Raw genomic sequence first — 16,642 nt, 5'->3', positions numbered from 1 at the left:
AACATAGAAAATGTACCGGGAAGACAGGAAAAAAAAATATGGTCAGATTTACCATCTACTGGCAATTCTTGGCCCTTCACAATCAGCAATCACAGCCTCCCACCTGCCAGTTATCATCAAGCTGCAATTTCATGTCAACCTCTGTAGCACTCTAGGACTCTCTGAAATGCCTAAGGGAAGTGTTACTGCATTTTGGATTAGTGGGTTGGCTTACAAAAAAAGTCGCATTAGGAGTTTCCAGCACTTACATAGTGCAAAAACCAAAACAACAAGAGAAATAACTGACATTCAGGAGACTAAATGGAAAAATAAATTAGATGCTGAGACCTTGTGTATATGAGGGCACTCAGGAAAATTTATTTCAATGAACTACAGATATGAATTTAGGGCAGTGACAGACATGGAGGGGGGAGGGGGAGGAGGAGGAGGAGGAGGAGGAGGAGGAAAGGGAAACAAAAGATATGGCTTTACCATAAGCAGCAACGCATCAGTTCACCCTGTCTCGGCAGTGCCTGTATAGATTGGGGGCTTCAGCAGGGCTTTTTTTGCACTTTTAGTTAAAGCTGATTCAGTCAGCTATTAGATAAAAGCACCAAAAAAACCCAGCTAAGGTTCCCAATCTATACAGACACTGGGAAATCCGTGTGCAACTAACGCACTGTCTCTTCTGGACATGTGCTGGGCTCAGCACAGGGGAACACAGAGTTTAAATTAAAGTGTTGTTTGTTTGTTTTTCCCCCCACATCTGCAAGCAGACTTAAAGTGGTTTGTTAAACTGACTTAAAGCCATAGTTAGACACAGTGGATGTGTCCACATGTGCACTTTAACGTACAGTAGCCTATACTATTGCACATTAAAGCACAGCATAAAAAAAACAGTGCTATTACATTTATGTGCAGTAAAATAGGCTACTGAGCATTAAGTATCACACAAAAAGCGTGCACTTGTGCTACTGTGCAATAGGACAGCCTAATTTGCATTAATTTAGTCCCTTACATTGGAGGTACTAAATTTAATGCACATGTGTAGATGTGCCCACTCATTCACAATTAAGGTGAATTAAGCTAAACTAACTGAGGCTGCTAATTCTGAGTAAAAGTATCTATGCTGGGATTTAATGCAATTTAACTAATCTACTTTAAAAATTAACGTGTTACAAAATAGACAGCTCAGAGTTCACATTCAGAATCGTATTTCATTTATGCTGTACCCACTGTCCTAGCCAGTCCATTCCCTCATGATTTCCAAGCAGATTTTAGAGGGCAAAGGTTCAGTTAACTGTAGTGCAAGACTCGACAAAAGACAAAAAGTTTCCAGTTACTTCCTCCCATAGCGAATCAGCACTAGGACAGCATTAAACAAATGCTTCTCTCAGCCAGTCTGAAACTGAAGAGGGCTGAGAAATGTGGAGCAGTATTCCCCTGCTGCAGCCTATTGCCATAAACTATTTATTGTATTTATGACAGCGAATGATATAAGAATAGTCACTGGTTAAGTATGAAATGGTTTTATGAGAATCCCCCTATGAGTTTATAGTTACAGACTTCTTCCAAATACTGTTAAAAACCACAAATATCAATTCGACAAAGAATATGTACACACATAGAACACACTTGCTTCAGAGCCAGGTTAAGGAGAACATAGGTACTGACAAAGTACATCAATTTCCTCATTCCTTCAAGACAGTGCTTATTATGTGACACTAACACAGAATATTTGAACAAAGAAGATAACAGGGGAGAAAGTCTCTCCCTTTAGCCCAGATGAGGGCCAAAATCTGCTGGTCTTCAGAACAGATGTTGTTAGTGGTCATTTGTGGAGTTAAGCGAGGTAGGTTCTGTGTGGTACTGCACTTGGAGGAAGGGATTCTATCAGGGAGGACATTTATTTTGTTATTCATTGCAGGAAAGACTAATTACTGTGCTTTAGTGTGTGGAATCTGCCCAGATGCTTTCGTAACAGATGATTAAATCACATCATTGACCACAAGATGAACATGAGCTTGCAATATGATGCTGCAGCTAGTAAAGTGACCAAAACGCTGGCTTGCATCCACAGATGCTTCTCAAGCAAATCCCAGGACATCATTCTCCCCTTGTACTTGGCCTCGGTGAGGCCACAGCTGGAGTACTGTGTCCAGTTTTGGGCTCCACAATTCAAAAAGGATGTGGAGAAGCTTGAGAGAGTCCCGAGAAGAGCCACACACATGATCAGAGGTCAGGAAAACAGACCTTACGATGACAGGCTGAGAGCCATGCAGCTCTTTAGCCTGGAAAAGCGCAGGCTCAGGGGTGATCTGATGGCCACCTATAAGTTTATCAGGGGTGACCACCAGGATCTGGGGGAAAGTTTGTTCACCAGAGTGCCCCAAGGGATGACAAGGTCAAACAGTCATAAACTTCTACAAGATTGTTTCAGGTTGGACATAAGGAAGAATTTCTTTACTGTCCAAGCCCCCAAGGTCTGGAATAGCCTGCCATCAGAGGTGGTTCGCACCTACACTGAACACCTTCAAGAGCAAACTGGATGCTTATCTTGCTGGGATCCTATGACCCCAGCCGACTTCCTGCCCTTTGGGTGGGGCCTGGACTCCATGATCTTCCGAGGTCCCTTCCAGCCTTAATGTCTATAAAATCTATGAAATTTGGAAGGCACAGTTTCAAGGTAAACCAAGAAATTAAGTTCTATTCAAAACATTTAAAATAGTGTGGGTAATAAGAGGCATTAAGCACTGCACCATTTAAGGATCTTTAATTCAAACAGGAAGAGGAGTTGACTATTTTCAAAGAGAAAAGTTAGGGAACCATCTGTGAACATAATGCAACATGCACAGCACAATATTATGGCATCTACTCCCCTTCCCACACATGGGGAAAGCAAGCAAGTTCTCAGACATGCATCCAAATAAATGTTGAGGGAACTCCTAGAGAGAGAGGGAAAACACTGAAAATTAATCAAAATATTCATAAGCAGGCAGCTTCCTTGGAAATAAATAACATACTGGGGTCCTGCATTATCATTGAGATGTTAACAACATACTGAAGGGAAGACTATCACAGTCAATTGCTTAATACTCTACTATGAAGTGTGTCCGAATCAGATCCAAGTAGCTTCTTTTGGCAACAAAAAGGGGAATGAAGGACCACATTGTTGGGGCAAGGGATCTTTAAAACATGAATTCAGCTGAATCCTCTAGATTTCCTCTAGAGAAGTGGAAGGATTACGTACCAAATGATGAGTCTGATCAACATAGAACAGGGGCAAGTTAAGCTAAATGCTGAACAACTGGAAAGCCAGAACAAGCTGGAACCCAGACAGACAGGAGGTTGGGGCAACTGAAGCACTTATTATGGATCGCTTGATAATGTGCATTTATTTTTTCTCCTTTCAGATGGTCTTTGATATTTAACCCTCTTAGGAAATATTTGGGTTAAGCACTGCCAAATACCACAAATTACTGCACCCACTCATGATTCAAGCTTACAAAACCCTTTGTACCAACTGGGCCTTTGAGTTTGGCGTAGAATTACTTCATAAGATGTTTAAGACTAAAAAGAATATAGCCATTTGATGTCTGCATTTAATGAACCTCTGGCAGTATGTATTGTTGCTAGTGCTGCTACAAGGGAAATCATAAGGCATGGGAGGGGCTGGAGGAACATTCCTAAATACAGAAAACGTCTTACCAATTTTAAGAAAATAAATGTGAAGCTCTAGGTTGCCAAAGTTTACATAAAGCTCTAAAGCTGAAGAAAGGTATTAATTATTTTGAAATGTCTCCTAGTGGTTCTCACCTGGCTCCCCCTTGCCAGTCTTGCTGGGGATAGTGTGAGCATGCAACAAGGTAACAGCTCTGTTAATGGCAGTTGGCAACTCTTCCTGGCACCAGGATTCATCTAATTCACATTCTGGTTTCATCAGGCGTAAGGTCACATGACTCACTAAAATACCTGAATGCGAGAGAATAGAAAGTCTTTGAATAAACTAAACAAATGCAGAAAATGGAGAAAACATGTTTCTGTTGCAAAGAAAATGCTACCTCAAAGCTATGGGCCACTTTTAAACGTGCTTAGGGGGGTGGCGCTTTAAATAGAACGGCTCTCAGAATAGCTCTAATTAAAGCGACACCTCATCTCCTGTATCAGCATCCCCATGCTTCAGAATGGCAGCGAAGGTACTTGAACTAAAGCTCGTTTGACAAGTGTTAGTTTAAGCACCCCCACTGCCATTTTGAAGTGTGGGGATGCTGATACACGTGACACAGGTGGCTACTGGAGTGCAACAATTGCCATGCTCCAGGAAACTCGATTAATCGAGTTCTGACGTGCTGGAAGTCCAGCACATCATGGCAGCCTCCAGGCTTGTGTACAGGCACCCATGGACTCCCGTGCAAGCTGAAGAAAGGATGAGAGAAAGGAGTACAGCTCTTTTGTTTAATAAGATGTGTTTGCCCACGTACAGTTCAATCCTGGCTAAGCCAAGAAGGTTTTGTTTAATAAATCCTTACAATGTCTGCATCACAACCACATCTTCGTTTGGTATGTAGACAAACCCTCAGAGTTCTTACATAATTGTTGATGACTGACAGTGACAACTATCCAACAGTTGGGCATGATCTGATTTCTAACCAGTACAACTGCACATAAATGTACTTCCAATTTGACTTTAGCAGACAGCTGTCATGGCAAACTTAATAAGGAGCAAAAAGACAGAATAATGAATAGGCATGGACACTGAACCCCTGCTCCTACAGCACAGATATTCCCATTCTAGGCCAGGATAGAAATAAATCTGTGTTCTGAAGAACAGACAGCAGTGCTTAGAGCTAGCTAACTTTTTTCACATTTGCTTTATACATTCTCAGGCTCAGAGTAAAACACTGACAGCAGGGTAAAGTGCAGATACTAACCAAAAGTTCTCAAGCGAGCAGGCATGACACAGTAAGCTAAGGAAAGAAAAGGGATCTTAATTCTTGGAGCAGCCAGTGGAGATTTAAACAATGGCAAGAAAGAGCCAACAAGACTTGGGATGTACTGGGTCAGGCCAGGAGGGTTTCTCTTCATCACAGTGTTCAGAAGTTCTAATGCTGTTTCCAGCTCACTGTCAAGCTGAAAGAGAAATGATTACAATGGTTACCAGTAAAACAACCTAAGGAAAGGAAGAGGTTTAAGTCTGGTGTCTAATGAATACAACTGTGTTGGTTTCTCTCATGTTTTCATGAAGTTTCATGTTAACCGAGGTAATTTATTCATGTCAGCTACAGCTGTGGCAAAAGGATACTGAAAAAACCCACCTCCTGTCCCCAGCCCAGAACTACATGGGACCTAATTTAAACCAAAGTAAGTAGCTTGCCTCCTTCAGTCGCTTTCTGATCTGAGACTCCTTCTCCAGCTGTGCATGCACCATCTCTTTCTGTTTGCTCGTCAGCTGCACCTCATCCTTTATTCCTTTCTTCTTCTTTATCTCCTGCAGAACAGAGTCCCTGACATTCTTATTTGGGAATTATTAGCATGATCCTTTTCCACTTGGGTTTAGATGTAGGAAAGAGACAATAGGCTCAACTCACAAACAGCTACTGATTCAGACAAGACCAAATTCTTTCAAAGACACATAACTCCTACTCCAAGATGCCGGTGAAAAAGTTGACAATACAGCAAAGAGTCCTATCAGTAGCAAAACACTGGTTTTGCTCAGCCTTTGATTTGCTACATATTACAGCGCTTTGGTGAGGGCCTCCGTCTCCTGGACTTCCATTGACTTAAAATGGTAATTGACAGTCCTCGAAATAAATTTATGGAATTTTTCTTGAGGCAAATAATGCTTTCACCCTTGAATATGGCTACCCCCCTTAACAGGATTTACAACTCATCCCATGTATTACCAGGAATTATTCTCTCATACAGACAAATAAATAACGTATTAAATGGCCGCTGAGGTTTTAGTTTGGTGGTGCTCACCCTCTGGCCCATAAGGATGTGTCATCTGGGCAGCAGGGGAGTGATGGCAGTGTGAATTGCCATTACCCGATGCCAAATTTCCAGCCCAGTGGAGAGCCCTGCTGGCCATATGGGGAGAACCTGTGTCGACATGTGCTTGGGCCAGCATGAAGTCACTCTGAAGCTGTATCCAGTCCACAGGGTCAGGCCAACATGGTGCCATGCTGACATGCACGGACAGATCCAGTGCGCAGGGCCAGACTGGCATGCCAGATCACCCCCAAAGACCGTTCTCACACTGGATCAGGTCCATGGACCAACCCTGCCACCACTCATCTAGCCTGCAAGGCTAGAAGGTTAAGCACCATTATTTATTCCACTTAACTCCAATGACAATGTTTCACTATTGCTGAGGGTAAATTCACTCACACTAGTTGTGTTTGAGCTGGTCCCCTTCTGAGCTTGGCCAAAGAGGTCTGCCTACCCTCCCTTACCTTAGCACTTCCCTATGTACAAGCAGCATTGTTCACTGACTTCTGCAGAATCCAGAAGTGTACTGACTAGGTCTTTGCCATTTAATTCGTTGGCAAGGACCCAGCATTATTATTTGGGTCCTTGTTATTTCCTCACGTATTACTTGCATTAAAGTAGGATCTAAATGCACCAGCTGAGGTTAGACAGAGATGGAACAGAACCCAGGTCATTCAGGTGTCGGACTGGTGTCCACCCAATGGAATATGTTGTCCTCCTAGTTTCTACTGAAGTATTGACAGGGGATGTTACCAGAGAGTTGTGCTGCTGTCTTTTTTGAGACATCCTGGAAGACACCTTGACATTTTCATAAGCACAAAGAAAAAATCAACCATGATATACTGGACAAAATTCAGTTCAGATGGCTTTATTTCACCTATCCAAATTCTTTTTGAAATTTTTATGACCAACACAGTATTCTTAATTTCCAGCACAATACAGTTCAATTGTGCAATATGGCACTGGATGTTATAAAAGCTAAAATATTTCAATCCAGACATAGCTAAAGTGACGCTTCATACAGTTTGTAAGTTGGTCAAGTTTATAAACTTTTTGGAAAGGAGGGGTGCTCTAGCTAGGGTATTGAAATCCAATAGCTAGACAGATCAGATACTCATCCTGTTCCTATAGCAAACAGGTAGGTCACTGCTTTCCACATATCAAACAAAAGTCAACCCTTGTAAAAAACAATCCCCTCAAAAGCCTTTCTAAAACCATAAAACATATTCTATACCAGGGCTGTCCAACTGGTAGTTTGCAGGTCACATGCAGCCTGCCAGGGGTTAATAAGCAACCCCTGGGTTCCCGCCCAGATGTCACCTCTGCTATTGCTCCAGCTGCAGCAGAAGCTGGGGTCTTGGGGCTCCCCTTTTCCAGCTTCTGCTGCATGCCCCTTTCCCAGGGAGCAGGACCGGGTAGGGTGTGGCAGCATGGCACAGCCCACAGTGCCAGAGACACCATGGTCCCTGCAGCATGTGGTCCCCAACCACATAGAAACAGGACAGCCCTATTCTATATAGTCAGAATGGATCTGCAAGTTGCTACCAAGATGCAAGCTTCTTGTGTGATAATGTCTACTGAGAACCTATTAATAGACTGTTATATAATATGCACCTACTAAGAGGTGGGGAGGGAAAAGACCCTTCCACAGACGACACATACTGGTTCCAATGTAAACACGCTCATGTCATTACAAGGGCACACAGTAAGTTGCCACTTACAGCAAGTGTAATAACAGTTGATATTTAGGCATTCAAAAATTTTACGGAATTTTTGCTACAACATGCATGTGAGCACACATGCATGTGAGCGCACACACCTCACACACACCAGATGGATGCAATAAAACAGATGAGCTAACCTGCCCCTTACAGCCTTCAGCACTGAGTTTTCCTGCAGCCATTATCTCACCTCTTTCAGCTCCAGCTCAATGATTTGCTCCTTGAAGGAATAAGCCTTATTTTCCCTCTTCATGTTGGCCTTTTTCATACTATCCTGTTGAGCACTGAGAAAGGAGAGCATGCAGAGGAATCAGCACACTGAAATGGACCAAGAAGTTTCCTGCTCACAAATCCAGGACATCCCACAGCTACCAAGAAGCTGTCAAACCTCCTTACTACAATTTTGGAAGACACTGAAAACCAGCCTCTGAGTTCCCATTCACATATGGCATCAAGAGTCCTACTTACCTCTGGATAATAGATTTGTCATACAATTCCCCCTCTGGGGTCTTCATGATGGCATATTCTTCTCGAGTCACATGGTGCAGAGCTGGGCTCTCCATAGTTGCTGAGATGGTGCTGATCAGCTGAGGGAGCACTCTGCCAGGTGAAAGCAGAGAGAGAGATCCCACTGCATTCATGGCCGACTACCAAGGAAAAACAATGATGGTCAGTGTTCACTGAAATGGTCTGAAAAATATATGCCCTGCTGGGCTGACCCAAAAGTTTTTTTCCTCTGGGCTACCCTTTTGAGAGACAGGACTCCTTGGCTGGGGGTTCTGACACCTCACCCAGACTTGGAACTCAGTCTCTGCTTTCACAAGATCTGCTTTCTACAGGAGGAGTTTACCCATCCCTACACATCTTCCCTCTCACCCAGGCCACCGCAGAGACTACTCCATCTCTTTCTTTCCCTTGTCTCTGCCCCAAGATCTCTTCAGGGATAGTTCAAGAAAAGCAAAGGCCAATCACCTGGTTCATGGGAGTCTGGGTAGTGATCCTGGGTAGGATTTCATCCAGGTGTTTGGTTATGAACTCTTTGGGGTCTATCTTCATCCTGATCAGGAGGGCTGGCCAAAGCCCAGACTGCACCACCACTAAAGAGAGGATTATGGGAAGAACACACAGGTATAATAAATGCAAAGCCAACTGCTAAGCAAACTAACCAAACTCCATGGACCACAAGAAGCTCTTACTTGAAGGCCACTGCAGGCATCTTGTCCCTTCACTCACCTAAGGAGGGATGATGGCTCACTAGCAGCATCTCCAATGCTAGTTTTTCTGTCTCAGTAGGATCCACCTCCAGCCCTGCCACACTTGAGATCACACACAGTGTTTCATGAAGGACTCGGGGGGGAACATATGCTTTCCCCAGCTCAGAAAGTTCTCCAGACTCCATCAGCAGAGCCTCAATGGGCAGCACCTGAGCAGACAGCATTTGCAATTAGGCTGGCAAAGTAACTAAGTCTTCCAGGGCTGTGCTACTCACAATTTTCCCCTAGTGCAAATAGTCATATTGGAACCACAGGTAATAAACTACCTTGGAGAACTTTGAGAATCAGCAGATTAAAGGAAAAGAAGGGATAAATGACCATGCTGTGATCAGAGCCCAGAACTGACAGTGAAGTAAAGGAAAGGGAAACATGAAGGTTATTTTGGATTTTATGAGCAGGAAAAAGAAGGATAAAAAAAAAAAAAAAAGTCCCCTTCCTAGAGGATGACTCTGGAGAAAGTCACTATAGCAAATAATCCAATTTGTAACTTAAGCCAACATCTTTCAAAAAACAAAACACCAAAACTACGCAACTTGGTTGCATCTTTGACTTGCGGAGGGGGTGATCAAAGGACTTAGGAGCCCAACACCCCTGAAAGTGAGAGGCACTTTTGTAATTTCCACGAGTAGTATTTAGATCTGCAATTCAATCTATTTTCTAAGTATGGTGCCAGTCTAGCAATATTTCCCATTGTGCCATTTTGTTTTTTTCTTTTCCTTTATCCTTTTCCTTCTCTGCATAATATGCATATTTCATAATATTTACAGACAATCTGAACAGGACATTGGAACTGATAGCTATGGCCTGCTACTAGCCAGAAAACTAAGAAACAGAATGTTGGCTTCCCAGCTGAGACTGAGAAAAGAGCAGGTAACTACCAAGGTGAAAGGACATAAGCACATAGAAGGCTGTAGTCTTCATCTCTGCAATGAACCACAGGATAGAAAGTGAATGATCTGAGAGCTTGCAGCTACTGATACAGGCAGCTCTGATAGTGTAGTACAAGTGGCTTTATGGGGAAATCATTAATATGCAATCACCAAAAAAGTTAGAGTTCTCCTTTTCACATCACACCATGTATCAACACTAACAGCCAGATGCTTTATCAGCAGGAGTTCAGCATACCAATTGAGAGGGACTATATTCCATAATCATTCACCTTATGGGACCTGAGAACTGCTTTCAGCTCCTCCAACAGCCCATAAGCCAGCTTGAACCCTCCAAGAGAAGACAAGAGCTTCCTAACAGCCTGCTGGGCATGTTTTCGAACATGCCAGGTCCGACTCAGCAGTACTGCAACAAGGGCCCGATAATACAGTCTGCAAACAGAAAGAAACAGGTTTGGCAAGACCAGTCAGGCAGTGACTCAGACATATAGATACAAAAAGTCCCACCTCCCATGCAAAGTCCCAGCCCCCCTGCCCAGCATATGTTAGGACTTCAGGAAACTAACTGTAGGTTGGACTGAACAGATGACTTCTACGTACTGAACTTTATTTTCAGGGAGTCGCTGTGCATGATCCACGAGGAGGCGCTCTGTCAGCTGTAAGACTGTATGCATGGCTGAAGAGAGAGATGAGACAATTAACAGAAACAGCATGAGGGCTCGTGGACAGTACACATGAGAACAGCTTATCTAGGAAGAACACCAATCCATCCTTACCTGTTGGGACCCAAATTCTGTGGTTCCCTTGTAAAAGATGACAATACAAAAAGCAAGTGTGACCAAATAGGGTTCCTGATCTGTGTGAGCAGAGCCATTTTCATTTAATAGCTGGGTACAGAACTGAAAAGATCTCATATGGACTGCTGCACTGCCCCTAGTATTGGTAGTTGTCTGATGCAGCTCCAGGCAAATTCAAAAACACAGGTTTTAAGTGGAATTCAAACTGAGAATACATAATGCTCTCCATACAGTAGCCCAGGCTATCTAACTTAGTCTAATTTAGACTGTCTTCAGGTTCTCTGCTATCACTAAGCTCTTGTTTTTGCATTATCATATTTACTCAAATAGAAGACAACTCCCCATTAATTAGATTCTATATATGGAAATTTTATAAATTTATTATAATTTTCCAGGTATAGAATCTAATTTTTGGAGGTTTGCTTTGAATTCATCCCCTACTACTGCTACAGCAGGGAAACTAAATCTCAGGGGTCAGGTAGCAGCTTTGCTCTCTGCTTCCACCTAACTTTTTCCCCTGGCAGCCCTTTCCTTACTGTGAGACCCTGCCCTCCCTGAGCACATGGAAGTTAGGAGCAAATTTGAAAATAATAGCCTTGAAATTAGTCACAGCTATAGCAATTTGTATATAGTACCCATATACTTAGTTCAGCCAAAATTAATACATGCTATTTTTTTGAAGCTGTTGCAAGTTCCAGCACAGGTATTCCAGAAACACACTTTTAAGCAGTACTTTTGTACCTGCTTAGACAAAGTACAATCTTGTTTAAGGCCAAATCAGTTCCAAATTCAATTGGACAAAGCCCAACAGTCAAGTTCCAAAATCTGACTAAGCAGAACTCAATTGTTAAGCTTGTACGGCTCTACCACCAAGCGAGTATCCTCCCTCCCAGACCCAGTGGGCTGGGGCCTGGGATACTCCCAAAATCAGGCAAGTATCCTATGTGCAAGCCCCAGGCCCAGGTGTTTAGATGTGATCTGAAGAGAAACTTTTTAAATTAAATTTGTATCCAAGGCCAAATTAGCCAAAACTAATTCCAAATCCAAGAGTCCAGAACCATAAGTGACCCTACCACCGGGAAATATCCTCCACCCACACTTGGGGCTTCAGATGTTTCCAAATCCGTTGGCAGGCATCCTACTTGCAGGCCCAAACCCAGGGGCTTGGGGTTTGGATGCCCCCAAGTTTTGCTTGCCCTTAGCCATAAGGCCCTTAGAGTAAGCACTTGTCACTTCTGCCCAGTCTCACATAATCTTATCCAAAGACATGATTTACTGTATAGTTCATTGGGCTTGGCTCCACCAAAGTCAACAGCATTTCAAGCCATGGTGACCCCATAGTTTAGCACTGCTCACTGTGTGTGTGCACTCCAGATACCCCCCCACAAAGGATCCATGGCTAATTAGCCCCCCACCCATGACTGGAACCAGGTATTCTTGTCACAAGTCCTGGGGTGCTCCAAAAATGTATATGCAGGTAAGGCACAAGGCAACCTCGGCTTCATCTCATGCAGGGCAGGGCCACACTAATCATATGCACTAGGCTGAGAGAAGGGGCACCAGAGGGATTCTGAGTGAACTCTTTGGAGCCCCATTTTGTTATGTTTGTCAGGCATTTAAGACTGGTGATGAAACAAGAATCACTGGAAATGGGGAAAAAAAAAAAAAGGCACAGCTCAGATGCGGGAGTGAAGAAGTAGTTAGTGTAATAGCTCACAATGACTGCAAAGAGTAGGTACTGAGGGGAACTATGCTTAATGGGCACTACCACTACCATATGTTTTATTCAGATGGGCTACACTAACCTATTCCTTGGGGAAGGTGAGCAGCAGCGCTTGGAGGAAGAGTGGACACTGGAGGAAGCTGAGAAAGCCCTCCCAGGTTTCAAGACTGGTAAGACTCCTGGGTCGGGTAGCCTACCCAAGGAGTTTTGCATGGTCTTTTGGGACCTGGTGGGCCCCCGACTTGCTGGAGCTCTTTCCAAAGTGCCTGCAGGAGGGCCAGCTGGGGGCAGGGATGGATCGGGGCCTTGTGATCTCTTGCACAAGAAAGATCCAAGGGAAGGGCTGAGGAACTGGAGGCTCATTACCTTCCTGAATTTTGACCATAAGCTGCTGGCCAAAGTCTTGGCTGAGTGATTTAATTCTGTCCTAGGTTCCATAATCCATGAGGAGCAGTCATGTGTAGTACCAGGACGCCAGATCCACGGAGCCCTGCTGCAACTGAGACGTGCTCCAGCTGGAATGGGACAGAGGGCAGAAGGTGGTTGTACTGAACCTGGACCTGAAAAAGTCTATGACAGAGTGTCACATCGGTTTCTCTTTAAGACACTAAAGTGAATGGGCTGGATAAGGACACTGTAGGCAGACATGAACAGCGAGGTGCTGGTCAACGGCATGTGCGGATCGTGGTAGAGTCCAAGGTCCACCAGGGCAACCTGTTCTCCCTGATTCTGTTCATCTGCACCACTGAATCCCTGGCCCAGCGCATCAGGCAGGACCCCGGGATGCACATAGTCCAGACTGCTGAAGGTATCAAGGAAGAGTCCAAGGTCCTGGCTTACATGGACGATCTGAACATCCTGTGCCAGAACAGGTGTGCAGTAGAAAGAGCCCTGTAGTGCACATGGGTTTACAATGTGGCAGCTAGGGCCAAGCTCAACACGAGCAAAAGCACCTGCCTAGCCCTGACCCCTGGGGGGTCTCAGTTCCCCATGAGGGGGTCAAGATTCTTGGGGTGGAATTCAACCCGGAGCTGAGCAGGAGGGCCTGGGAGAAAAAGGAGGCCAAGGTGAAGCAGAGGTCGAGTCTGTGGCATGCACGCCACCTCTCCATTTGGGGGCGGGGGGGGCGGCGTGTGGCGCTCATGAAGGCGGTGTTGCTACCAGCGCTTCTGTACACTGCACTGGTCTTCCCCCCTCCAAAACGTATCACCCACAGAATCCAGAGAGCCATGTTAATTTTTCTCTAGGGATCCAGAAGGGAGAAGGTAGCATGGAAAACTCTGTACAAGAAGAAACAGACCAGGGCAAGGGGATGCCAGACATTGACCAGTTGGTACCCTGCATCAGTCAAGCACGCCCTGCAGCAATGTAGAAACCTACTGGCGTACAGACGCACGGAGCTCAAGGAAACAGACTACAGAAATGTTTCAGAGTGAACTCCAGTCCTACTACAGGAAAGAGGTGGGAGAGGACGCAGAAGATGCGGCCAACTTCACTTGGCAAAGGGACTCTTGGCAAAGGCTATTCAAAGACCCCCCAGGGAGGGGAAGTGGACAGGGAGAACAAAGAGGCCAGTGACACAACTGGACCTAGAGACAGAAAGAAGGACTACAACAGGATCAGCAGCTGTGTAAGTGACAGCAACATCGACAGCGACAAGGACAGTGAATGAACTGAGAATGTAAATCCCAAATCAGGGCTTGGACTAAGGAACTCTGATACATAGATTCACAGATTGCTAGGGGCTGGAAGGGGCTTTGTAGATCATCGGGTCCAGTCCCCCTGCTCTAGGCAGGAAAAGACAACTGGGGTCAAGCAACCCCAGTGAGGCAACTGTCCAGTCTCCTTTAAAGATTTCCAGGGCAGGTGACTGCACCACCACTGGAGGGAGTTTAATCCACAATCTGGACACCCTGACTGTGAAGGAGTTTTTCCTGGAAAATATAAATACTTTTTTCTTTTAAGAAAAAAATAAAATCAAATTACAGACCTCAGCTTTTAATGGTTTCACGCCCTCTTGAACTCTCTCTTCAAAGATCTTTTCAACTTTCCCTTACGGTACTTGTTGCCTACTTGTCTTGGGATTTAGCCTTAGATGGAGTTTACCACCCACTTTGGGCTGCATTCCCAAGCAATCCAACTCGGAGAAGACCCGGTCCCGGCCTGCCAGGGGCCGCTACCAGCCTCACACTGTCCACGGGCTGTGCTTTGATCAGAAGGACTTGGGGTCCCCCAAGAGCTGCACTGGGGAGTGGGTCTTCTGTATGCCACATTTCCCATGCCCCACCACAGGACAGGGATTCGGTGCTGGGCTCTTCCCTGTTCACTCGCTGTTAGTGAGGGAACCTTGGTTAGCTTCTTTTCCTCCACTGACTAATATGCTTAAATTCAGCTGGTCACCATGTCTGATCTGAGGTCGCAGTCGGACTGGGTTAGGAAAGGGCAGTGGGTGGGGGCAGAGGTGCGTTTATTGGAATGGATGCACAGGTTTCTTAATGAGGTTAAAGGTATGTGATGGAAAGATTATGAGATAGGATATGTAACTATATATATCTATAGCTCTATATCTATAGATTGATACTCCCTGCCCCCACAAAAATATTATGGGTGACAGGGAAGCAGATGTGTGGGAAAGTGGGTGCATGCTGTGAGGTTTTGTAATAGGAATGAGGATGGTGTAATGTAAAAGTTTGTTTTGGACTGTCACGTGAACCACAGCAGTCACAAGCCAGGTTGGTAGAAGTATTTTTTTTTTTGGGGGGGTGCCAAAAAATATAAGTGGTAGGCTCCCATTAGCCTATCGGTCTTTTGGTTAAGAACAAGCATTTTTGGCACTAAGGAGACGATGTTAGGGCTGGCTCTGGCCCTCCTGGTGCCAGCCTGGTTTTGCAGTACACTTTCAGGCCCAATGCCAGTTTTTTTTTTTAAGGGCCAAAAGAGATTCCCATCAGCATTTCTGGCACCACAGGAAAGTGCTGGAGCTTGCTCCAGGCTCACTGAGTACCAGCCTAGTATTGCAGTACCCTCTAGGCCCAGTACTCATTCCCCACTGGTGAAGGCCTCTGCCCCCAACACTTTTTTAAGGGCCACACATACCCAAAAGAAAAAGTTCCCATCAGCATGTTTGCCCAATGTGGGCCAGGTGTTCTATAGTCATGATCAGTGTTGGCTGCATTTAATCAACATCATAGTTGGTTTCCATTGCTGAGCACGTGCTGCTTTTGGCCGCAGTTTCATGTTAGACCAGGGGCAGGCTAAATATAGCCCACGGCCCAGGATTTGGCCCACAAGGCCATTCTATTCTGCCTGCGGGGCCCCTAAAAAATTAATATTAATTTGCTCCTGGCTGCCTGTCAAAGATGACAGGAGCCAGGAGCAGTAGGAACCAGGGGGAGTCGGCAGCAGGACCCAGCAGTGAGGCCCACCCAGCCCTGCTCCCCACCCCCAGCCCTTCCCTGCACCTGCCTCCCCCACCACCAAACCAGAAGCCAGAGGCTTCTGACCTGGGACCCTGGGGCTATTCCCACCTCCCTCTGCCAGACAGGGAAATTCAGATAAGAGTGTAGGGGAGAGAGACAGGGGAGGACTGCGGGCAATTGTCTCAGTCCTTGGGGCAGGCTCCTGCTGAGTCCTGCAGTCACAGCCATGCAGCTGGGAACCATGTGGTGCCAGAGGGACTGGCAGGTGGGCAGGAATGTGGTAAAAGCAGAGGCAGGTGGAGGGCGGGGGGGAGTGGCAGCAAGCAGGCACGCACAAGTGCAGCAACAGCTGGGGGGGAGTGCAGGGCCTACGCCAGCGGCCAGGGTGGAGCAGCAGGAGCATGGGGCCTGGGCTAGCAGGGGCTCTATGGAGCCAGACTGGGCTGTGCCAGCAGTGACAGCACGGAGCCAGTCTGGCTTCACAGAGCCCCTGCCAGCCCAGCCTTGCGCTCCTGCCACCCTGCCCTGGACCCCCACCAGTGTTGGCCCTGCACTCCCCCATACCTGCCTCTGCTTTTACCGCTTCCCTACCTGCGTGCCGCCCGCTCCAGCACCACATGGCTCCTGGAGCATGGGGCCTGTGCCAGTATCCCAGGGCCAGGAGCAGGGGGGAGGGGAAGGGCAAGGGGGAGTGAGTGTGAGTGTGTGTGTTTGTCCGGGCAATTAGGAAAGGAGGGAAGAATGGAAAGAGAGAAAGAGAGACAGTGTGTGCACGCAGTGAGGGAGGGACACAGTGTGTGTGTGCGTGCAATGAGGGAGGGAGGGACAGAGTGTGTGTGTGTGTGTGTGTGTGT

At 45.9% G+C, this 16,642-nt stretch overlaps 1 protein-coding gene across 2 annotated transcripts in view; it reads right to left on the bottom strand.

The window, feature by feature from the left end:
- Positions 1–16,642, bottom strand: part of GCN1 (GCN1, eIF2 alpha kinase activator homolog) — a 69,735-nt gene that overhangs the window by 35,330 nt on the left and 17,763 nt on the right. For both annotated transcript variants that reach the window (XM_019539233.1, XM_019539234.1), the window contains exons 17-25: positions 10,450–10,525; positions 10,122–10,281; positions 8,922–9,111; positions 8,661–8,785; positions 8,157–8,335; positions 7,879–7,972; positions 5,354–5,467; positions 4,911–5,109; positions 3,796–3,951 (exon numbers count right to left, since the gene is read on the bottom strand). In XM_019539233.1, the coding sequence (XP_019394778.1) occupies positions 3,796–3,951; positions 4,911–5,109; positions 5,354–5,467; positions 7,879–7,972; positions 8,157–8,335; positions 8,661–8,785; positions 8,922–9,111; positions 10,122–10,281; positions 10,450–10,525 (1,293 nt within the window). The remainder of the gene's footprint in view (positions 1–3,795; positions 3,952–4,910; positions 5,110–5,353; positions 5,468–7,878; positions 7,973–8,156; positions 8,336–8,660; positions 8,786–8,921; positions 9,112–10,121; positions 10,282–10,449; positions 10,526–16,642) is intronic.

This window comes from Crocodylus porosus, unplaced genomic scaffold (assembly GCF_001723895.1).
Source record: "Crocodylus porosus isolate Cpor-Errol unplaced genomic scaffold, CroPor_comp1, whole genome shotgun sequence".
In the NCBI taxonomy this organism is placed as follows: Eukaryota; Metazoa; Chordata; order Crocodylia; family Crocodylidae; genus Crocodylus; species Crocodylus porosus.
This window is presented reverse-complemented; position numbering and strand designations above follow the sequence as displayed.